This window comes from Puntigrus tetrazona, chromosome 21 (assembly GCF_018831695.1).
Source record: "Puntigrus tetrazona isolate hp1 chromosome 21, ASM1883169v1, whole genome shotgun sequence".
In the NCBI taxonomy this organism is placed as follows: Eukaryota; Metazoa; Chordata; class Actinopteri; order Cypriniformes; family Cyprinidae; genus Puntigrus; species Puntigrus tetrazona.
In genome coordinates this window covers 10,496,876-10,521,985 of record NC_056719.1, presented here as the reverse complement: position 1 = coordinate 10,521,985, position 25,110 = coordinate 10,496,876, and the positions used below count along the sequence as shown (strand labels likewise).

Here is a 25,110-nt window from a genome sequence, read left to right as displayed (position 1 = left end):
TTACGTTAACACAATGTCACTTTGCTTTTACTTGAAATGTGTTCCCACATTAACTGGGTTCTTAAAATGCCTTAACATTTTCCTGGTAAAAGGCCTTAAAAAGTCTTGAAGTGTTATTTACAATTATTTAAGTATTATATCATCCCAATTAAAAGCTTCTCAAGGGGTTTATGAAAAACATTGAAAGAGTAAAAGATCATTAATAAACATAGGTTGCTTTTAGAAGGCGACATTTATTATCTTTCTTCCCTTGAAACCAAATAACTATGATTTCATGTTGCATCGCTGCATTAATATTTTAGTAAAATCTTGTGTGGCTTGTGATGTTCAGTTATATTGAAAATCCAACATTGAAGATAATTTCGTGAAACAAGTGGATTCAACTAGTGAAAGATAACAGACATGTCTTCTTCTTCTTCTTCTTCTTCTTCTTCTTCTTCTTCTGTTGTGCATTAGCAACATATTAGTGCACTACTGCCTCTCACTGCTCCATTAATGCTATTGGTTCCTTTGTAGCTACTTGAATATTATAAGTCACTCGAAGCAGTAAGTAAATTGTTTTATTTGCCTTAAACATTTCGGTTACTTAATAAAACCTAGTAAGTATAACAACTAAGCATGCACGTTTCATCTTAAAATACATTTAGGTAGTAATAAAAAGGTCTTAAATCTACCCTGTTCATATTTGTAGACACATTGATTAAGTCCTTGTGTTGAACCTGGAAAGTCCTTCAAAGGTCCCTAAATTTGAAGGTGTGGGAACCCAGTATGCATGACAAACCAGCAGTCGGTGACATTGTAAAGAACCACTTAGAAACACTTCATAGGTGTAGTCAATGCGAAGTGGATGTTGATGAAAATGCAGGCAAACTTAAAGCAGTGCCTCCAAAGCTCTGTGATTGGCCGATTCCCCCGTCAGTTTTTACGATGCCTGCCATCGACGAATTGCCATGCGCGAAATGCGTTTGCTCTTTTTATCGTATACCCTTGCGAATATAAACCATGGTTTATATTATAAAGTATAGTAACCAAGATTCTCCGGCGTGCTGACTGCTATTTCTGTGACCGCTGGTTTTAATACAGATACCATGGTTAGTCTACAGGATTTCTTCCAAAAATATCAAACGAAAATATAAAAATAAATAAACAAATTGGGTAAGTAGGCATGTTCTGGAAGACGTCCAACTGTATTAAAATGAAGTGATTAAATGTTAACTGCAAATGATTCGGTCAAAGTAGAAAATGCCCTTTTTGTAACCTCTTATACAAGGAATATGAAAGCAGCGTCGGTATGTTGCTGTACTGCAGTATAATATACACTTTAGTGGTCATTATATAAAACACTGGACCGTTCGATGTTGAGATTAACCAATCAGAATCAAGTAATCCAGAGGGTTGTGCAGTAAAACAGTATTTATCTGGCTTTCCTTTATGTTGAAAACTTATATAAACTTGATTAGCTAATCTAATCAATAATAACCCCTTATTATTGATAGGGAATAACCCCTTTTTACCAAATACGACTCAAATTTATTCCATAATTTAAAACTAGAAACGGTTTTATCCAAGTGCTACACAGGCATCTTAATCAGTGATTTTATTTATGCAAGTTAATGGTGTCACTACTCTAATATTCTATAACATTTATTTTTACATTTGAAAAATGACCGGTGTAAAGGTGATTTGTGTGTTATTAAAAGCATTATTTTTAGTTTGGCAGAGCGGAAACAACACGGTGTTCAGGAAATCCCTTTTTTTTAGTTCTGTTCGTCGGCACACGTAGTGCAGACATATCACACATTTCACCTTTAATGGATCAATGCTATAAAAAAGAAGAACTACTTCGTTCTTGCAAGGTCAGAGGAAGGCACTGATTGGTTCATTAAGCGGTGAACGCCAGCCGCTTCTTTTTCAGAGGGAACAGAAATGCTAGCATTAAAGGGTCTGAATGATGAATAATCTTAACTGGGAGTTTAATGCACATCTTCTGCTACATTTATATTGCGTACTTGTTCCTCGGAAGTCTTAAAGAAAAAGTGTGCAACTCGTATTAAGAATGGGAAAACCGGCTGTTTTTATTTTGTATTACTAAATAGCTATACTACATTACATTTTCCAAAAAAAGAAACAAGGTGAGTTGCCTACCGTTATATCGGTTTGACAGTTAATCCAGGATGAAAACAATAAATACATGCCGTACAAATGTAATGACAGTTTTGCCGTTAGATCTTAAGTGATGCGTTGTTGTTTCTTGTCTATCCAGTATGGTAGAAAGCATTGTAGAGTAGAAAAAAAAAATTAAATGCAATAATGAATAATAAATGAAGAGTATATAACAGAAATGTCAGGATGTTAACCGTAACAGGATGAGTGACACATCAGTTTTTAGCGACAGCGTGCACTAAATATAAGTGGCATCGAGACACTTAGATGAAATTTATTATTACCTGCACTGTTTGCAGTACATTAAAGCATGTACTTTTCCAAAGAGAAAAAGTACATATACATTTAGTGCTTTGTTTAATAGCGATGAATCATTGCTTTAAGTCAGGGGTCATCGAATGTGATCCTGGAAGGGCTGGTGTCCTGTAGAGGTTAGATCCAACTTGCTTCAACACACCTGCCTGGAAGTTTCAAGTGTACCTAGTAAGACCTGGATCAACTGCGTCAGGTGTGTTTGATTAGGGTTGGAGCTAAACTCTGCAGGTCATTGCCATCATGCGTCCATTTTACATTATCGGTTGATACAAGCACCACCTATTGGTTAGAAGGCTGTTTAAAATGCTTTAATACAGTAATATATCAATCGCTAATTATTGTAATTATTGCAGTCTTCATCTGTTTGCTCAATTGTCTTCACCTAACTGAAAAACAAATCTTCTGGCGAAGACGGCAAGCTAGCATTGCGGTTTTTGTGAACTTTTCTTGTACCATTGTCACAATGCCCTGAGAATATGAAATAAATTAGGCTAAAATGTACATGTAAAAATAACATCACGGGGAATGAAATGTGTTCATAATTCAAACTTGTCATTAAAAACTGAATTCAATGCCCTCGAGCCTATAAAGCAATATAAGCAGCTCTATTTCATAGTAATTTAAAAACCAAACTACCCTGGGGCGTGTTTTAAGTCGAACGTTTTTGAAAGACGTTGCTGCAGCACAGTACATGCTATTTAATAATAATAACGAAACCTAAATCAAACTAAATCATTGAACATCAGAAATCTGTTATACCAAACAGAGATCAGACAGTTATTATTATCGTTATTATTATTTTTAACAAAATATGACACATGAAGAGAGCAAGAGATCCAGTTCAAATGAAATCCCGAGAATCAAGGCAGCAGCATTTTGTGAACATGTATGAAGATTTAGTATAAGGCACAATTAAGACATAAAATAAGACTCATTCTTGAATTGACAAATGTATATGATTTTTCATGATACATTCAACAGAATGGCCGTTGAACTGCAGCTAAAACAGCATCAGTTAAAAAAAATAAATAAAAATAAATTGTTGTTATTCTGAGAAATACCCCTTCAGTCATACCGTAGTGTATTACCTCAAATTCTTAACAGATCTGTTGTGAAAAATATAAGATGATAAAAGACTTCGATACGATCACACATTCCTTAAAAAGATGTAGTGGTATTGTTAGTGCACATTATTACATTGGTTAACCACTGGAACCAATCAACAGTACCCATACAAGAAAAGGAGGTTGCATCAAAATGACATTATGACATGTGTTATTACAGATCGGTTAGTCTGCATGCTTCAGGTCATAATTCTGTTCCTTCGAAAGTGCTACATCAACCGTGTGTACACAGAGAAAACTTCATTGAAGTCAGAGCCACAACATCAACCACTACTGTTGCACACGAGAAAAAGAAACACAGAAACATTGATATTGAACATTCTTTTCGTGAGAGGTGGGTAAATTAACATTTCTTTTTATTTTTTTTTTTAATTTGTAAAATGTACATAAATTATATTTGACGCATAACCGCCGAATGAGTAATTCAGTGAACCTCTTTGCAAAGGGAAGGAACATAAGTTAAGAGATAAAGAAAAAATAATAATAATAATAATAATAATAACGGCACAAGGCATTCCTTGTCGAGATCATTTTCAAACAAACATCGGTCAAACATTTTTATTTATTTTTTTTCTCCAGCTGGGAAAGCAATGTGCTACTGAAGAGAGAAGAGGTCATCACACGCCTTCATCATTAGAATCATCCCATGTATGTATTCGTAGGGAAATTAAGGATACATATTCATTGCCCCTTACCCAAAGGCCTTCGCACCCCCGTCGTTTCATTCCAGTAACCCCCAACCCTCCCGTGCCAAGAGGAACAGAGACGAAACCCGGCGCATTTATGACACGAACGTTCACAAAAAGTGCAGACAGGATAGATAACTGCTATGGTGTTTGCTTCACCTGGGTGAAACTTAAAATTGGTTTTCTTTTCCAGATACAGACCTTTTCATAAGTGCAGATAAAGGCTTTAAAGAAATAAAGACCTTTTTAAAGAAATAAACGTGGAATTCAGCCACATGCTTTTCAAATATTAATCATATATTTAATTGATATACATATATTGCCAACATTGGCACGTTCAATATTGCACACAGTAATGAAATATAGCACTGGGAAGAGAAAAGGGAAAAGAAAAACAAACAAAAAAAAAAAAACTTTGTGAAGCAAAGTTTCCAAAATGACAAATTTACGTGAAGCAACACTGAAAAGTTAAAGGAATGGGGGGCGGGGAATATCCTGGCCACACCCCTTGACTAAGCTTTTGGTCTGTGACGGACACGCTAGTGCCAAACTACAGAGAGAGGCTTCAGTACGGAAGTTCACCTCACACCAAAAAGGGGTTCGTTTAGAAGCACCAAACATCCTTTCGTCTGGCACCTAGCATCTAATACATTTTCGAAAAATGCTTAGGTGATTTCCGAGCCACTCACTGTGATCAGAATGATTTGCTTTTGGACCGAACAGACCGCGGGTTATGCAACGGCGTAACGGGAGGGCCAGGGCCAAACAAAACCAGACGAGAAAAAAAAAAAAGAAAGGGGGGGAAAGAAAAATGAACGAGAACCCAAACTTAGATCCAAAGCACCAGCCAGTGTATAAGCATGCGGAGTCTGTAAGGCACCAGGTTGTTTAATGCTGAAGAGTATGCTCCCCAACAAGTTTCATTAAAGTCAGGGTCTCCCAACACAGGTCCTCAAGGGCCCCCACGGAAAAAAAAGGGCTTTCGTTTCAAAAGACTTGTCACGATGTCTGATCAAACAGTCGAAAGAGTTGATATATTATCTTAGTATGTACACATAGTTCTCAGACAACTTCCTTAAAGGAAAAAAACAAGTTTGGATTCAACTACCTGACCAAACATTACTTACGTTATGGACATTGAAACCATTACAGAGATGAGTCCTTGAGGACGAACATTGAGAAATCCACCTCAATGTGGCTGTGTACAGGTTAACATGCAACTACAGCATTCCTTGGCGCCACTCATCCTCTCATTGGTAGACTGATAATATATATATATATATATATATCTATATATTTCTTTTTAAACCCTTTAACAGATTGTTTGTCAAATCCCCCACTAAAAACGTGGGTTGTTTTCTTCTCCACTGAAATACATCTGATTCACAAAATCATACTCTGTACGTTTTTCTACATGAGCGTTTTCATACGTTTCTTTGTATGTTTGTATCGAGGGGTCCGGTTTCGTTACAAAAAAGGTTTTTCGAGAGCTCTTCCTCTTCCGTTGTCATTGCTCTTACTTAAGTACCTTTTTTTTAATACACTGCGCATGACAACGAGACACAAATACATAGCATATCATCTGCATGACAAGAACTTCAATTAAAAAAATACACTGGTAATACTCCTCAGAATGTTTGCGAAGAGGTCACCCACCGGCCTCTGGACGCCTGCAAGCAGCGACCGCCCTCGCTCCGCTGACCCCTGTTACCTCTGTCAATCAACAGGTTGATATTTTTCCCTCCCATCAGGGTTCCTATCTAGCCCTCAGGTGATGCTTGGAATATCTAGTGGCATGGCTACCATGACAACCTCTTCAGATGATTCGAAAATTTGGTTAAAAAAACTAAAACATCTGATTTGTGCTGAAGTCATTAGCTCACACGCAAAGGAACGGCTTCCTCGTAATCTCGGCAATAACTCCATTGCAAACACTTTTTTTTTTTATAATATCTTGGAACGTGTAAAAAAGTTCTCGGTTAATAAGGGAAAAAGAAACACTCAGTTCTGTTGTCGTCAAGTAGGAAACACAGTTCATATATAATGTTATTACTTGGTTTAGCAGCCGCTTACTGTATTAATGGTGGGTAAGTGGATGACATCCAGCGATGGGTGGACTGTCAGTCTGTGGAGGTTTGTATTTTTTGTGGGTGGTGCTCCCTTGGAGTTAAACAGTTACTTATCTTTTATGTATCTCTCTCTCTTTTTTTTTTTTTTTTTACAGCAAAGTACGTAGAATTTCTCTTTAGGTTATTCGGATTATTTTTTGCATGTTTCTCTCCGCTATCAATCCTCGTCCCCGTCGTCTCCGTGCATCTCCTCTTGTTGCTGCTGCTGAAGCTCGCATGCCCTTTTTTCCCGCTGTTTCTCTTGAATCTTTTTCATTTCGTCGGCGTATTTACAGAAAGTGCTGCCGAATTTCGACCACACTTTGTAGGGCACTGTGATAGAGTTGCGATAGGTGGGCTTGACTTCGCTTACCCTCATGAACACCCCGTACTTATTGGAGCCCACGTCAAAGAAAAAGCGCTTGTTGTCCACAGTTAACGAGGTTCCCTCGGGCAGCTCCGCCGGCTCGTCCTCCACTCCGTAGTCGTCGATGAGTTTGGCGAGAGCGTCGCGAAACTCGATAAGTCCCTGGGCTGGAAGAGCGATGGTCTGGCCTTGCGTGGATCCCAAGCCGGGCCCCCGGTTGACGGTCTGCCGGATCCTAAGAAAGCGGCCCCTCTGGTTCTCCTTCAGATCCATGTAGTACTTCCGATTCTCCCGCACCAGAAACTCACTCTTCAGCGCCCGCCGCGGCTCGTCCTGCGCTATGTCCGGATTGCTCGGCCCCAGCTGGGCATAGTGCTCGATGAAGTCCCCCAGGTAGTCGCGGAACTCGACAGCCACGGACATGGAGAGAGTGAGGCGGCTCTTGTTTCCCCCGGCCCCGACTTCTGCTATCTTCAAGAAGCGGCCTTTCGCGTTCTGCTTTACGTCTAGATAAAAGCGCTTGTTCTGGATGTCAACCCGCTTCGAGGCGAGCTCCTGCGTCTCGTGCTGCAGCCCGGAAGCCGAGCCCGCCCCTCCTGTCACTGGGTGCATGGAACCGACACCCGGGCCCGTGGCTGCTCCTCCCTGCTCACTTCCACTGTCTCTGTCCGCCATGATGCTGCCTGCCTTCTCCTCTGTCTTACTGCAAGCCTACTGCCAAGCAGCCACGCCACCGCTCTCGCGAGATCTGCGCGAGGAGAGAAGACGAGCGCTGTTCAGACCTGTGCAGAATCCGAATAAATTCATCCTACAGAAGGTCTAACACTGCAGTCGCGCTCTCTTATCACACGTTATGCCTGTTCTGGAAGATGACGATAAATTCAGTTCAAAGCGAAAGTATAAAACAAATCTGTTCGTTGCGTACCGAGTGCGTGCTGCCTTCGCCGCGTATTTTAATATAGAATTATATTTTTCATCGACGTATTTTAGCCCACGCTGTATGCAGGCGTCACAAATGCCGTTTGCTTAAGTTTCGTTGTCATTTAAGTTTTTATCCACGTTTAAAGCTTGAACAGCTATTTTGTAAATAGTGCTTAAAACGGCACGGGAGATTAAATGTTGCCGAAAAGGGAAAAAAAAGCACAAATCTTCTATACGCGAAGTTATTAAGATACGTCTTAGTGATATTGCTCAGGCATCTCGCTGGTGAGTCTACAAATATTTCATGACAAATTTTACAAAATGTAATAAACGTTTCGGAGCAGACCGGTTGTGTTTGTTCAGGCTTTAATTTAGTTAGTCCTCAACTCCGGCTTTTTTCTTCTTTTTTTTTGTCGTGGCAAAAGTAAAAATAGTTCATCGGAAATAAATTTTTCAGATGCATTCTCATTGATGCACTAATGCAAAATGCCCCACGTGGCTATTATTTTGAGCTATATAGCTTAATTCAGTTAATATCTCTTAATTGATACCCCCAGCCTTTAACGCGGTTGAAATTTATTTGGGCAAAACCGGGAGTTATTACATATTTATTACATTTTCTGTAGGTCACGCACTTATCCAGGCTACAACGCGAGTCATTTTCATCAGGAAGACCGTTATTTGACACGAGTTGCTGTCTGCATACTAGATGAAAACCGTTCATTATTTAATCAAGTGCATACCCACATATTTATTTTGTTGTCGTTCAACTTTTATCATCGAAAGAAATCTCCCTGTAAGAAATATGAGCAATTAACGGAGGTTTCTAATTAAATCATGCCTCAGAGTCGCACGTGAGAATTAAGCAGGTTTGCGTGTCTATAAAGGCTTTTTGTGATAGTGTGTTCAATGCACGTTCGAAGAAAGTTATGTAGGCCTAACAGTTCAATTTTAGCATCACATTAATGTTTTCAAATTTGCATTGATACAGTTGTGATTGATTTTTTTTTTTAATATGTGTTGTACGACCGATGCATAAACAGGAGAATACATCTCAAAGCACTAAACTAAACATCTCGTAAACACAGCTCATGCAGTTCGTCTCAGCACAGCTGGAGTATTTCTCAGATATGATATAGTCTATTACAAAATACTAAATATTTCGTAAGCATGGGCAAGAGTAATTGGTTTCCTGCATTTGTATATATATTGTAAGAAAATACTAGATTCAAAAAGAAAAATAGATTAATATAATTTACTAAAATATATCAAATGCATAGCCATGCTGTTAAATAGAAATGGTTTGTTTTTTAGGATTTTCTTTGTCAATCCGCGCAAAACGCATATGATTGATTTAAAAATGTTTGGCAATGTTATACAAAAAAAAAAAAAAAAGGTTTATTGTAGTATTGCTTTATAAACATGCTTTTCAAAGCTGTTATATAAATGTAGAAATGCCTCGCTTTGATTAGTATTTTTATTAGATTATTTGCGTGTTTTCCTCTAGTTGTAAAAAAAAACTGTCCATATTAAAAAAAAAACCTCATGTACTTTACAAAAATATTGAGCAAAAATCTATTTGGATAATTGCACTAACGTTTTGTATTGATTTCATTTTACTTTTTTAACTTTATTAACTGCTCTGTAATTAAATTCGGATTGTGAGTATATAAAAAATTCCCTGGACAATAAACGTTTATTATTTTTTTCACGCATCTAAGAATTGTTTCTCTCTAATCATTCAGCTGAGAAAACATTTCAATAATTTAGCAGAGGGTTCGTTAGCGATCAGTACAGTTGTGCCGGACGTATCGGATTGGACAAGCAAAACGCATTCTTCAGAGGCACATTGAAATATTCTGATACGTCTAATCATACCTTTTTTTGCTTTCGTAAAAGAGTTGTGGACGTAAAAAAACAACACACGGTCATCAATCAACTATTTTCTTGCCCACTGATGTTGTTTTAATCTAAAAGTTTCGATTAATACCAATGAAAGCTATATAAAAGAAAAGAACAGAAGTCTGCAGTAACGTAGATTAAAATTAATTCATCTCCTTTTAAATACGTATTATCTAGATAAATATATTTAATGATTCGTGCCTTAAAATATGTATGCATGCAACATCCATGTTATTACGACAGTATGCTTCTATAATAATAACAGTTTAATTGAGAGAGCCTCGACGTCTTTTCCATGCATTTTTCCAGGCGTTCTTGTGTATATTTGTACTAGAGGTAATAAACAGGGGGAAAAAAGGCATATGCATGCAATTTTCCTCAGTCCTCGAATAAAGCAGTAACAGAAACAGAAATACAGAAAATGACTGAACTTCAGAAATGCAATAATTAGATGGAATGAACATGCACATTACCAGGCCGTTTATTTGTGTCGAGTGTTTAATGTTTCTCTAAAGACCGAGCACACGTCCAATACAAACGGCATTCATAAACTTCGGCCCTGTGTAGTTCTGAAAAAAGTTATGAAACACATTCAACTGCTTACACGCGTCAGGTCTATTCAAGCAATAAATACACATTTATTCTAGCACGTGCTTTAATAAACCAAGTGCATGTCTTTAACAGAAGCTATTTTAATATATAATAAATCGATGCAGTTAAACAGTGCGTGCATCCCAGAGCATTTAAGAGTCTAAAATAAGTCACTTTCTTCCTAATAATAATAATAATTAAAAAAAAAAAGCATACTAATAATTATTAGTATGCCCTATTAAAGTTAGCGGTCCTTAACATTGCATGGCCTGTTGCTTGCCAGAATGTAGAATTTCTGAACTGGCTATTCTTAATTGTTACTTAACGTTTTTGTATATTAAAACTTCTAAAGCATGTGTAAACCCCTCGGCATGGGCCTACCACAAGTGACAGTGCGTAAAATCAGACACCGAGTGAAGGAAAGAGGGACCGTCGACTCCAATTCATGAGCGTCACTTAAAGGTGTGCTTGTTTTTTATTTATTTATTTATTTATTTATTTTTTGCTCTAAGGTGAACTCTGTGAGCTTGAACTCCTAACGGAATGTCACAGTCACTCTATGGCACACTGGATTTGCCGCAACAGACAGACAGAGTCTGACAGCCTCACCGCCTGTCAGTACTGTAAACAGTTAACTAGTTTGCGCAAGCAGCCTGCGATTTCTGTCCACGGCTGCGAACGTTAATTCCGTGGTTGTTACACTGACCAAAAAAAACCCCAAGTATACCGCGGAACACCGTGACATATGATCGTAAAGTGCAGCGCTGTTGCCAAAGTCGCAGACCTCATAACGAGCGACGTGGTTCGGCATATCTTACCCCGCTCAGTCTGCAGGCAGAGCGTTAGCCCCCGTGCAGGCCCTTCGCAGTTGAACACTGTCAGAAACAAAGACGAAAACCTGTAAGCCCCGAAGGCCTACTGTAAACACTGTCGCGGTGCCGCTTCACCGATGCGCCGTTCGCAAGATGGAACGAAAGAGCGAGTCGTGGCATGGAGACGGACGCACGCACGAGCTCAACGCCGTGCGCGTGGAGTCTGATGTCAGCACGCTCCGCTCGGGAAAAAGGAAACGGCTCTTGCGCCTCGCGCTGTAGTTTTCGCGCTATTGCAGCCTCGCCGTTCTGGCCGTTGTGCTTCACGTGTGTCTCCCGTGAAACGCAATCCCGAGCGTTCGGCGTGGTGGAAAGACGCAAACGTCGTAGAAACGAAAAATAGAATCTCGGGCGCCTTTTTACCGCGAAACAGCGAAAGTCATAACTTCCTTACGTGTCACGGTGGTTATAAAAACAATAAATAATCGGATAAAAACACATTGATTCTGTCATGCAGCTATGTCGTGTGAGTTCTGTCAAAGTGGGTTGTGAAGTAGGCCTACTTGACTCGTCTGGTCGACCAGAGTTAGCTAGAATTAATTTACTAAAAAAAAATTAAGACATCTAACCTGATGCAGTTTATAAATCTTTAAATTTTGGGGAAAAAACAAGGTAAAATACTTTTTGTGCTTCAGTAAACCATTACATACTTTCATGTTCAAGGGCGTAGCAAAAGCAGTTGATGCCATCTTATTAAAACGTAATAAAAAGTTTGTAGTGATTAAAAAAGCTATTTATCGTGTCTGATCCGATCAAATGTTTTGCGGAGATAGTATGGAGCGCAGCCTAAAAGTGTCACGTGTACGCGTGGACTCTGCCGTGACTCGATTCTCGGATTGATTTAAAGTGGTTGTGCCGTACAAAGAGTCATTTCGTTAAATGCATGTTTTACTTTGCTGCTCCGTGTAGTTCGGTCGGGGGGGAGGTCGAGGGCAGCGGCTGTTTCAGAACCATGGACAGTAACCGCCGAGTCCCGCCACTGCGTTTCTGACGCTCCCGCGGTTTTCAGGTGGCGTGGCGTGCCCGTGGAACCAACAAGTAATAAAGAAGCTTGTCTTCCGCCTCCACATTTCTGAACCGCTAACGAGAAGACGAAGAAGTGTCCAGGCACTGATTTCACTCCACAAAAACAATGGGTTAATGTCCAACTTTTGTTATGTTAAGCTTTCAACAAGCGACATTAAAGCCTATGAGTTTTCCTAAACGCGTCAACTGAAAATAACATTTTCGTTATCTTTTGTTTTTTTGTATCAGATTGAGCAATAAAGGCATTTTTGGTTATTCTGATATTATATAAATACTAATTTAATGTGTTATTATTTTATTAGAATGTATTAAACATGTTATTTAAATGCTTTATTTCAAGTTCAACCTTTAAGGACAAGCCTTTCCTATTCCTGTAGCAATTATATGATTATTAGAACATGTATGTAGAAACATTGGCATTAAACTCTTTGTAGCCTCATGGCCTCATGGCTTTTTGAGCTGTTTATTTTTAAAGACCTGTCCACACCACAACGTTATTATTAGGCCTCCTTAAAATGACACAATGCGCATCAAAGACATTTTTTTGTCTGATATAATGTGTGAAATATATATTTGCATTTCGTGTGTCTCTGAAATCACACGTTTATGCTATTTAGGCTACACGCGTTAGGCCATGAACACTATAGCTTGGTTTATTTGTTTGTTTATTAGTTGTTGTTTTTTTATGTAAGCAACCTACAAATAAGCAGTGAGATCTCAGCAAGGGTCAGTTTATGAACCATCACCCCTGTGCTTTGTGTAAGACCCCAACCCCAAGTTACACCAATATAGGCCCACTAGACCTAGACTACTGTTCTGCACCATGCATGCTGAACAGTAAATAAATGATAACGTCTGAGGGATTACAATCTGAGCCGTGCATTACCCATGATTCCCCGCAGTCATCTTACAAGTTAGAAAGGTGTCGTGGCTTCCTCCGTGTGCGCACAGAACAGCAGATGTCGCCCTCAGTGAAGTTGTAGCTGCGCTCCTTTGCAGATCCACAGGTTCAGCCTTCGTTCAGCGCGTGATTTAGTTATTTTGGGTATCGTTCCCAACCGGTTAAAGTGTAACGTTGATATTTGTCATCTCTTTTGCAACATTTCGCGCTCGCCAAGTAATGCTTTACCATCCAGCGCACATATTTAGCGTTTGATGCAGTCCGCTGCCACGTCCGTGATGGTCCTTCGTTTCGTTTGTTAAAAATGTTCTCATTCGTCCAGGCATCGGCAATGCAACGGATACCAGACGTAGCCTATGGATTTGATTTGATGCAACGCCTCACTATCGTTTTTTTTCCCCCCTCTCTCTGAGGCATAACGGCGAATGTGACCTGAATGCAGGGCATGATTTAGTAATGGAATGAGACGCAAAACTCATTCAAAGCTCATTCGTTCGCACCGTTAGCAATCGCGCTCAAAGCAGCGCAAACCTCTGCGGCGCTCTAACGATTTACGGGGAGGTTTTGAGGCGGGCGCTTCTCTGCACCATACATTTTGGTGGTTTTCCCCCGCTTTTTTCTTTTTTTTCTTTTCTTTTCTTTTCTTTTTTTTTAATTCGATGAGGATCGGCGATGGGAGAGATCATGGATTGATCATTTTTCTCGGGGTGTCGGAGACTAAAGACGCACACGCCGGCGCATGGGCGTTCGTTTCAGCACCCCAGCCGTGAATCTGCCGTTTGTGCGGGGAATCTTGCCCTGATAGATCGGGGTGGCGGATAGAGAGAGAGACAGAGAGAGAGAGAGAGAGAGAGAGAGAGAGAGAGAGAGAGAGAGAGACGGGGCGCGAGGGATACGGCGACGGCGTTTTTGTCGCTACGAAAGTGGATTCTTACGACGCTTGTGCTGAGGGGATATCGAAAGTAGCCCTAATAGTTTACTGCAGCATTTCACATTCGACTGCAGTGGAAGATCCACAGCAGCCGGTGGCGAGCAGGGCGCGCTCACCACTGCAATTTCGGGGCAGAGATTGACTGGCGGCGTCTTGCGGATGCCCGCTCGTGTCTTCGGAGGAGGCAGCGTCCGCGACTTTCCCTGCGTTTTACGATGCGCTTCGGAAGAATGCAGTTGAGGGATCTGTATTAACCCAGCAGCGTTACGCCGTTTCCGGTTTCCAGCTGGTGTTTCCCGATTGCAAATCTATCGGAAAAAAGCAGCGGATCCCGATGGCATGGACACTTACGCAAGGTCTGCCGCGCCGCCGTGCTACTGGAGCCTATTCGCAGTCTCTTCAGCCTTCAACCCAGCTCCACCGCCATCGCCCCGCAGCCCTGCCGCAACGCGACCACCGACCATCGAGCCAAAGCAGGCGGCATGAGGAGGCTTGATTCGGTACACTTATCCATGCTGCTCATCGGGGTCTCCTTCGCCTGCTACTCCCCGAGTCTGAATTCCCTGCAGGACCAGGCTTACAGATCCGCCGTGGTGATCGAGGGCAAGGTGCAGTCCGCGCCTCAGAACGTCTCAGCGGAGCCGTACAGTGTGAATGTCAAAGTCCTGGACGTGTGGCCGCGAAACAGCGGGGGTCTGGAGCGGGAGCAGCTCGTCACCGTGGGGGAATTTGGCTCGGAGGCTCCGTGCGCCAAAGTGAAGAAGAATCACAAGTATATATTTTTCATGGACCCAACTGATGAACCCTTGGTTTTTAAAGCGTCGTTTGCGCCCTTAGATACAAGTGGGAAAAACCTGAAAAAAGATGTTGGGAGGATCTTGTGTGAAGACTGCGGTAAGTTCATACCCACCGAATGCTTGTGCAGGTGCTCGCAAATTGACATTGGCCGTCGGCTTCGGTTGTGTGCTTGTGTGTGGTGCGGATGACATCCAAATGTTTGGTGTAAGTAACAGATGGGGGCTTGTGGGGGCGTCTCTGCAGCAATATTGGGCAGGAATAAAACGCTTAAAGGTTTTTCGTGTTATCGTCAGACATATGCAAAGACATATGCTTGGGCACACGCGCGCTCGCTGCTCATTTGTAGGAAAGCGAAATCTTTCCTCGAGACAATCGCGATAAACTGAGCTAGCAGTGTTCGTGGCGGAGCCGTCGGGCAGGGCCCACGGCTTGTACGTTCGGATCAGAAAAGGTATAGAAGGTCAGAATGACTCAGAATGTCTTCAACCGTGTCCGTCAGGACCTAAAGCTCATTGCTCTGTTGGGAATCGAAAGTTGCTGGTCTGCGCCTGTGTAACGGGCCTTCAGAACAACTGCACTGGGAGCGGAGCCTTTAAAACTCCTTTCAGGACGCGGGCAATATCTTCCAGCCAACAGTTGCGTGTCACCTGTTTGCACGCGGCGTTTTTATGACCTTTGCGTAATAAGAAATTAGACCGATCGCATCGTTTTTTTTCATAACGGCATCTTCCTCGAAAGCACGTTTATTCATTTTTAATTATTGACTACTTTTGATTCAAAGCGGCAAATCTAATCCCACTCTCGCAATTGCAAAGACAAAAAATGACACTGGATCTTTTTCTTAGTATTGTGATGTAACTAGAAGTTGCTACCAATATGTTAGTTTTCCACAGGCCTTGTACTTGTAACGCGTTCAGATTGCCGCTGTCCAGGGTGCTGTACCGTCCTCTGCTCTTCTTCTTCTGAACGAGTACGCGAGAAACACCTAGTTATGTATCCAGTGCATAAGTTGATATTTTTTCTTGAGTAACTTTTTTATTAGATACTTTGCTACTCGCTGTCCCGGTGCAAGTGGCCTAACTATTGTTAACAATGTGAAAAATGTTGTCTGTGCTAGTTAAAATACCAAGTGTTCGGTTGTTGCTGGTATCTATTACAGTTGTATTATTAATTATTCATAGGTACTAATGCTACACTTCTATTCAAACGTTTGCTGTTTATTCTAGTAGCATATTTTGAGCAAAAACCTGCACCTGCTTATTGTATGCTACTGTCTAATCCACGTTCTATTGGTGTTAGCAAGATTTATATATTTTCTATTTCTATTTATTTGTATCATGTACTAAATATATAGGCCCTACTAGAAATGAACTTTCATTAAGGTTTCTTTTTAAGGCAGCTCTGTGCCTGCTCAAAATTTAGTGTAGAAATGCACAACCGCATTAAATGCCAGACTAAATAAAGCCTGCTTAAACCAACGTCAGCTCTTAGTTTCAAAATATACATTTGTTGCTGTGTAAATGCAACTTATGAGCAGCATTAAATCATCTGTGCAAAGACCGCTAAATGCCATATTAGAGGCATTTCTGTGCTGCCTATGCAGTGCGTATTTGAAACTAGGGAACTAATGAATCTAGCATATCTCAATAATTGGCAGTAGTATCTAATAAGTACAAAAAACGCCTTTTGAGCATTTTTACACAGTTGAGTTAAGGCTGCTCTGTGCCTGCTCAAAATTACCTGTGAAGACTTAGTGCTGCATAAATCCAGAATAAATTAAGCCTGTTCTGACCCACCTCAGACCCTAATGTCAAAGCATAGTGTTGTATTTGCTGTTTAAATGCATTCATGCAACCTCTGAACAGCATTAAAGCCTCTGAGTAAAGACACCTCAATGCCACATCAGAAGTGCTTCTTTGCACTGTAAAATTGGTTCCTAAATTATTGTTTTTTCAGAACCACCTCAACCCTTACTATCAAAATATACTGTGGAAATGGCTGTGTTAATGTATTTTTGCCACCTCTTAGCAATATTAAACAGTAAAGGCACCTAAATGCCACATCAGAAGAGCTTTTGTGCCACCTTTGCAGTATAAATTTGGCACTAGAGAGCTAATGAATCAAACGTTTCTCGCTAATTGCCACTGGCATCTAATAAGCACCAAAAAAGAAAAAAAAAACCTTTGGCATCTTTAAACAATTAAGGCTGCTCAAAAAGGTTCAAAGACTTTAGAGATACTAAATAAACCCAGATAGATAAATGCTACATAAACCTAGAATAAATTAAGCCTTTTCGTATCAAGCATACAGTTGTATTTGCTTTGTAAATGCATTCATGCCACCTCTGAGCAGCATTAAACAGTCAGAAATGCTCAAGAAAGTGTATGGCTGATAAATTGAGTGAAGATAGCAAAGTGCAAGGGAAGGTATAAGTGTAATAAAACGTTGACAGTAAAATGTATTCATTTTACTTTGCAGTAATGAGTAAAAGCACAAGGATTAAATGTTAAAACACTTGCCGCAGTATGCTAGCACATTGTAAAAACGTATTGTAGCAGACAGAGGCCTTGAATCAGAACTATTGTTTAGATTTTTCTAACCTCATCAATAAATTGAGAATCTTGTTCCAAGGCTTCTTTTCAAAGATCAACGAGTGCTCAATCTATAGATGACTTTGCAGTTTCTTCCCTCAAGCGAATCTAAACTCTGCATCGAACTAACTAGTGCGATGCAACAAAATGATTGTCGTTTGCCAGAAACTTTTTCTGTTCCGCATGTTTTACACAACAGGCGTCTGTAATGAATTCAGTGTGTTGTCGCAAAAGATAACGGTCCCGATTCGACCTCCACCGGCATGAGCGTATAAAGTGCGATTTGAACAGGAAGGCACAAGCTTTTCAAATACGTCGGGACTGACGGGTGCCTCAAGTTTTGTAGATAAAAATATGTTTCTTCTTCTGTCCCTAATGGCTCAACCTAGATTGAAGGCCTGTAAATGCAGGTATTTTGATATATATATATTTTTTTTGTTGAGGGAGACCTACATATCAGCCATGATGAATGACAGGTGGGCGTGTGGTTGTGTGTTTCTCTTCCAAAATGCGTGTTGCAGCAGATCAGATAATTACGATTTTTGTAAATAATCACGGGGAAGTTTGTAGTATTTGATGCCCCTCTTCATGTGTGATTCTGTTTTTTTTTTCCCCCTTCCCCCCCGTGTGGAGGTCACAGCTGCATCGAGGTGGCAGTCCAGAATATGCTGGTGGCTCAATATCATTGATCCGAAAAGAGCTCTCGGGCGAAACTGCATGACACAGGACAAGAATAACAGCTGGTGATTGACATGCACAGAGGGAAGGACTTATTTCCTAAACGCATATGTCTTTTAATAATAACTATGTAAGGTCAAATCCAAAACTTGAAGGATTTTGTGCCAGACCGAACACGGAGATCTTGTCTTAAAAAAAAAATCCACTGGATGCCTGTCCGCCATTGAAAATGTACTTCGGTAAAATAGCGCGTGATTCAAAAAGCTGTAACAAGAGAACCCGCCTGAGGAGATTTGGTGATGATTGGCCACATATCTCAGCTACAAACCGGATTTGGCCTTGAGAATGAAATTGGTGACTGCCGTCTTCCTGCTGGACACTCGTGGTGGGTTGTCATTTGGGGTAATGGCCATGTTAAAACACTAGTTTTATGAACTTGGTCATATTTAGGATACTAAAGCAGGATTATGCACTCTCTCCAGCATGGCCCACTTTTCCATAGCTCCAAGAAAAGAAAATCTCTCTCTGCGGTTCGCCCACACATATTCCCTTCAGACAAACAGGCCTTAGCTCAGAATGTGTTTCAAGAGCTGGACACAAGCAAGCGGTGAAAACCAGCGAGTTATGTTGCATTCGGGTTGTAAAACAAACCAGTATTGATATGGTTTAGTAGGAAACTGCTAGGAAACCGATTAAATGCAGTGCAGCATCATCTTGCCTTAAATAGATACCTCATCCAAAAAAATTCACACTTTTATCGTTTAATATAATTAGGTTTTGATCCCCACAAGGCTTTCATTGTATGGACAAAGAAAACTGAAAACATGATGATCTTTTTTAGCTTTCTTAAAGGGATAGGTCACCCAAAAATGAAAAGCCTGTAATCATTTAATGTCTTGGTGTTTTAGTCCCCACTGACTTTTATTGTATGGACGAAGAGAGTTGAAACATTATTTAAAACATAATTGTTTGTTTTTCTTAAAGGAATAGTTTACCCTTAAATTACAGATATATTGAAGGCTGTTTTGGTGATCATTAAATTCCATTTATTTCACACACACACACACACACACACACACACACACACACACACACACACACACATATATATATATATATATATATATATATATATATATATATATATATATATATATATATATATATATATATATATATATTTAAATAATGTATTTTCAATATTACATTCCACAGAAGAAAGAAATTATTCCTAGGTTTATGTCTTCATTTAAAATCTAAAATATGATTTGTACATGTTAACAGTTTCGTGATATAATCTCTTATTTAAAGCAGCCGGTCTCTGGTAGTTTGTCCCGTGATAGTCAGATCTGCTTTTCCTTCAAGCACTCTGGAGTGAAAGCAGTTTGTGAAGGTGGAATACCGAAGATGGTCTTCCCATCGATCCTGGTCACGCATGATGATGAATGTTTGTGTAGGTTGCTCTGCATCCTCCCCCTTGAGATAGATTCATACACTGTGGCCCTCTTCATCGCTGTTGTGCGGAGCACGGGGCTGACAGGAGACGTATGAAACAGGCCTCCAGTGGTCTTCAGTGTGTCAGCTGTACTCTGGGACACATGTTGTTACCTAGACTTAATTACTGCATGATAATCGCTGTCAGCTCTCAGTTCTGGATCTGCGTACTTCAGCCGTTTGCTTTAATTTTGGCATGTTTAGCTGGTAGAAAACCAGATTATTCTTATGCCATCGCTTGATTTATATTGCAAAGAGTATCTCTTTGATTATATAATTTACAGAATATCAATTTTAATAATTTGAAAACATACAGTATCGATTATTATTATTTTGTTTGACTCTTGTCAATTTGAAACCTTTTGTGGACCAGGAATAATTCATTGTATATTTTCATGGCCCTGCAAAAACCCCTGGGTTGCAATTGCACTTTGGAGGTAAACAGCATCATTCTCCATTGATGAGTGTTCAACAGTAAACCTGTTCTGAATTAATATTTAATAAATAATAAAAACTTACTTTCTAAAAGTCACCATGAAATCAAATTGACCATTATAATTTTTGGTTTATTATTATGGAGTGTTGCAGTGTTTGTTATACATGATTTATATTATAAAAACATCATTCTGAATTGATGGGTTTTAAGTAAATGGAGTTATTTAGAATCAATATTTAATAAAACAAAACAAATATATTTTTTTATTTTACTTTACTGAGGTGGTAAAAGTCAACATGAAATCAAATTGACAATTCAAATTTTTGATTTCATTATATTTTTTCAGTGTTTAATATAAATGTTACAATGTTACAATATTATATTAAAAAAAGCAAAAAAAAACCTAAACAAAACAAAAAAAATAATTCCATTCCATTCCAAATTAGTTTTGTTTGTTTTTCTGTCAAGAAGTAATTTCACTCTGATAGACTATACATCAGAATACTGATTATTACTATAAATAATAATAATTATTAATCTTTTATTTTGTTTAGTTTTTCTTGTTGTCTGCTGCTTTTGACGTCACAGCTCATGGAAAGTTGCTAATAAAGAGACTGTGATGGTACACTTTCATGCAGAGTAACCAGCCAATCAGTATAATCAATGTCATTTTCCTGCAGCTCCAGACTCATTAGTCACGTGACATTTTTTTTTTGTTCAGATGATTGCTTTAAAACAACCTGGCAGCGAAACGGGCTCTCCGCGAGCAAAAATGGCAGTCATGTGTTTCTGTGAAGTCCTGCACCAGCCGATCAAGTGCCAATGAACAGGAATGCTAACAATTAGTTTTCCCCAGATATTACTGAGTCAGACCTCCTTGCTTGAGTGCTACCGAGACAACCAATTACCTAGAATGGACTCGGTGTACAGCGCAAGAGCGATCTTGACTGTTTGGCCCGTGTGCATTCTGCCTGTTTTCCTCTTGAACCCTTTGCCAGCTCCTGTCTCCTCATAAAGCCCCCACGAGCGCTCTCGTTCCTTCCCTCTCTGCTTCGGTAACAATCCACCTTCTGTCTTTTCAAGCTGTAAGTGTCTCGCAATGTGATATCAACATCCACACAGAACGGCAGACAGATCAGAGCTTCACTGTTCAGCAAACAAACGCACCAACTACAGAAGGCTGTGCTGCGTGGCCTGAATGGAGTTTACATTTACGAACAGTGGCTGTAAAAATGATTCGAGCGATCAGGCATGCGTAGTTCAAATCAAAATTCTGCCATCGCTTGCTCATCCTGAAGTTGTTCCGAACCTGTGAGACTTCCTTTATTGTGTGCAACACCAAAGAAGATATTTTGAAGAACGTTTGTAACCAAACGGCTGCTGGTAGCCATTGACTTCCAGAGGGGGAAAAAAATACTATGGAAGGCAGTGGTTATGTATGTATTGTTTAATAAATACGTAACAATTTTCATTGTTGGGCGTGGACTATACCTATTCAGACACTTAAAATGTGTTGAACGTCATTACGTTGTAACTAAATTACTCAAACTTTTGTGACGCGGTCACTTCAGCTGTATCCTTACCAACAGAATAAACTTTAAACGCTTATTGTCTTAATAAATTCATCACTATGTAACGGTCGACACGGCTTTTATAAAACAAAGAAAGCTGTCTCTTTTCTGTGAATAAATTAAGCATATAGCAAAAATGAATTGAAACTCAGCACATATAGGCAACGTTACATGTCGCAGTTTTTTTTTTCTTGCCCTTGTTTATATGTAGGATACGACACATTATATATAACGTTACAATGTAATATAATATTTTGTATTTTCACATCTACGTGGGAAAAAAATATAATTTGTACTACTGTCTGTTCAAAATAAATGAAAAGAAACCGAACATAGTACGTACCAAACCTTGACATCTGTGTATCGTGTCACCCCTATTAATTAATATAATTCATGTATATAATATAATTCTTGTATATAATATAATTTACACTGTAACAGGAGCTTAAGCTATATAGTGTAACTCTAATTAATAATTTGTATTTTATACATTACTTTTTATCTTTTAGTTTATACATTACAAGTGTTAATATTTATGTTATTACAAATAAATAAATAAATTATATATATATATATATATATATTGTATATAAATCATTATTTAAAACTACTAGATTTTCTTAACCTTTCTTTTTTATTTAAATGTGGCTTTGTTTTAAGTAGCTTTGAGGACACTAAATGGATTATGTTTAAATATATTAGGATAGCAAAAGCAAAGAGGCAATTACTAAACTGAATGCCAATTATTTCTACTGTAGACTTTAGTTCTTGTATTTGTGTTTGCTCTGGTTTTCAAATTCCTAAACATTAGTTTCAGACATTTTTTTGAAAGTAATGTGCATGCCATGAGTGTGTTGTTTTTTTTTTTTGTTTTTTTTTAATCAATTTTGCATTCAGAGTGGATACTCTAGATTTCTAAACACTTCTAACACACATTTTTCATTGGTCATTTTCCTTTGTTCATAGTGATGGCTTACCAGATAAAAATAAACAGCGATCGTACTACAGCACAAATGGGGACAAGGTTAGTTGTACGTTATATACTGTTTTCAATCTATCTTTAACAAAGGCTACCCGGTTATAATTAAAGCTTTTAATGCACTGGGAATAATTGAATCCCATAATAAAGAACGACCTCCAGTAACACAAGCGGTGCGTCATTTTGCTGAAAATGCTGACTTGCACGAGGGTCAACTCCTCTGCGTTCTTTACCCACGAAGGTGATCATTTCTGGCTTTAAACACAGTATCTGTGACAAAAGTGACCTTGGCGGGTTACAGTAGTGGCAGAGCTGTCCATCGTGTGATAAATTTAAAGAGCTCTGAAAATAGGCCCACAGGGATTGGATTGTCTGCGGAGTGTTACGAAGGGAAAGAGGCGGCAGAGACAAGCCTGCGTAATACCTTGTAATTGACAAGCTGTAAATCTGAGTCCGGGTGTTTCAGGCTCCAGCTGTAAAGGCAGTTGAGTGTGAGCTGTGTGTTTTTATTGGAACTCGATGTACTGGTGCACTGTGACCATTTTGAGAGGGAAACCGTGCACCATTTATGAGTTAACTGCATATTTATATAGGCAATGAGAACATGGGCTGCAAATTACTGTTAAGAACCTAGTGCATGCTTCTTTACCCATATGGGTAATAAATGCAGGCAAGATGTCATGCATGGGTACAGCAAAATATTGCGAGTTAGCTGTTGGATTTAGCATTTCTATAAGTTGTTATGCGTAAAGGAATATTCGGTAACACTTTATTTTACAGTTGCACATATTAATTGCTTATTAGCATGCATATTCTATGCCTTATTCTACATGATATTATTCTAAATCCCTAATCATACCCAATACCTAAACGTAACAACTACCTTACTAACTCTTAATAAGCAGCAAAATTTGGAATTTATTGAGGGAAAGTCATAGTTAATAGTTAAAAGTGTTTCTAAAGTGTTAAAGAATATTCTAAGGAAATAATAGATGACCTTATAATATTCAAAACGTTCTTTCTGTATATCCTTGTTATGCTATACGTGACCTTGGACCATAAAACCAGTCATATGTAGCACAGGTATATTTGTAGCAATAGCTAACAGTATATGGGTAAATATAATCTACACACATTTTTTAATGCTAAACATCATTAGGACGTTAAATAAAATCATGTTCCATTAAACTATTTTGTGATTCCAGTTTCACAAATAGTTGTTCAATTTTATTTATTTAGCTTTCAGGTGACGTATATAGCTCGATTTAAAAAAAAAAAATAGACTGGTTTTGTGGTCTGAGGTCACAAATTTGAAGCAGAATAGATCTTTTGGCTGTCTGGGATTTTATCCACAGAAGAAGGCATCACATTCACCACTTAGAGGCAGTATATGAACAGGATTCTGACAGCCCCAAAAATATTACAAACAGGCCCAAGATCTTGCACCCTGCAGACGCAGCGTGACTGTGGTGTTACACTCGTCAGGTCTGACATTAACACTCTGGGTAATCGTGGCTAATCACCAATGTTTAAACTGCTCCGATGCACAAATGAATCGTGCGCCTCATTGTCTTGCCACAGAGAATAACATTTAAACTCCTCTGAAACATTTGGCATGTGTCAAATGTGAAAAGGCACGTCTGTAAGTCATTAGGGGTTCAAGTAGTGAAGCTGCTGGAACCCTGTACTGTTTGCTCTGAATCTCTTCTTCGTTATTTCTTAGAAACCGCGGAGACTTTAGCCCTAGGGTGAAATGGTCCCCGTTTTCACGAAGTACTAATCAATTGCATGCCAGGCAATTGTTCTGCCAGTAATTGGTTCTGTAATGTACAGCCTGAATTTATTTGATCAAAAATACAGAAAAAACAGTTATATTGTGAAATTCTGTTACAATATGAAGAAAGTTATTTTTTATGTTAGTATATTCTCTTCAGTGTCGAATGAAACTATTACAGAAAACAATGTTGAAAGCGGTTTTTGCTGCTTAGTATTTGTGAGAAACAGGTTTTTTTTTTTAGTAAATTTTGATCAGTTTAATGAATAAATGTATTATACATTTTCATATTTGCTTATTTTTCATGTTAACTTTCATACTAGTGCAAAATGTCATGCAATTTAGTTTTATATAAAAAAGTTTTATTAATCAAATTATTCATCAGATATGAAGTAATCTACTTTTCAGGAGTGGATTATAATGACTAACTGACCTATAAATTTTTAGTCAAAGCGATGTCGAAATTTTCCATCAAATTTAATCAAATTTTATTCAGACTTGACTTTATTGTAATATTTGCACTTGGCTTTAAAATAGCGAATGCTTGTTTAGATTCATTCTGCTAAATCAGTTAAGCTAGCAGGTTGACGACTGAAAGAGGCTGCAGTTAGCAGTTACTTACCCGCAGCTGGTATGAAAATGGACATCGCTATTAGAGGAAGCAGTGATCATCGGAGGTGATCTGGCAAATATTAGTTTTAACTGAACTTGTGGCCCCTTTTTCACGAGACCTTCACAGGGAAAATAAACCGAGGGGCTGCTTGAATGTTTAGCTTCGGGAGGAGACATTTTTGTGTTAGTCCTCGCTGTTTGCTATTAAAATGTTTTCTGTTGCCTTCCAAAATGGAATCGGTTCAAGAATGAAACTTTCAGCCTATAGAA

The 25,110-nt window shown here is 39.0% G+C and overlaps 2 protein-coding genes across 8 annotated transcripts in view; one reads left to right on the top strand and one right to left on the bottom strand.

Annotated features, from left to right (window-relative positions):
• Nucleotides 1-3,941: 3,941 nt before the first annotated feature.
• Nucleotides 3,942-11,213, bottom strand: puraa (purine-rich element binding protein Aa). Its single transcript, XM_043220742.1, has 2 exons — nt 10,996-11,213; nt 3,942-7,511 (listed from the first exon to the last, which is right to left on the bottom strand). The coding sequence occupies exon 2, from the start codon at nt 7,436-7,438 to the stop codon at nt 6,575-6,577; it is 864 nt and encodes a 287-aa protein (XP_043076677.1). The 5' UTR covers nt 7,439-7,511; nt 10,996-11,213; the 3' UTR covers nt 3,942-6,574.
• Nucleotides 11,214-12,953: 1,740 nt separating this feature from the next.
• Nucleotides 12,954-25,110, top strand: part of nrg2a (neuregulin 2a) — an 80,088-nt gene continuing 67,931 nt past the window's right edge. For 2 of the 7 annotated variants that reach the window (XM_043220735.1, XM_043220732.1), the window contains exon 1: nt 12,955-14,801. In XM_043220735.1, coding sequence (XP_043076670.1) covers nt 14,390-14,801 — 412 coding nt within the window. In that variant the 5' untranslated portion in view covers nt 12,955-14,389. Of the gene's footprint in view, nt 14,802-25,110 lie in introns of all 7 variants that reach the window. The other 5 variants (XM_043220736.1, XM_043220733.1, XM_043220734.1 and 2 more) reach the window with 4 other exon arrangements.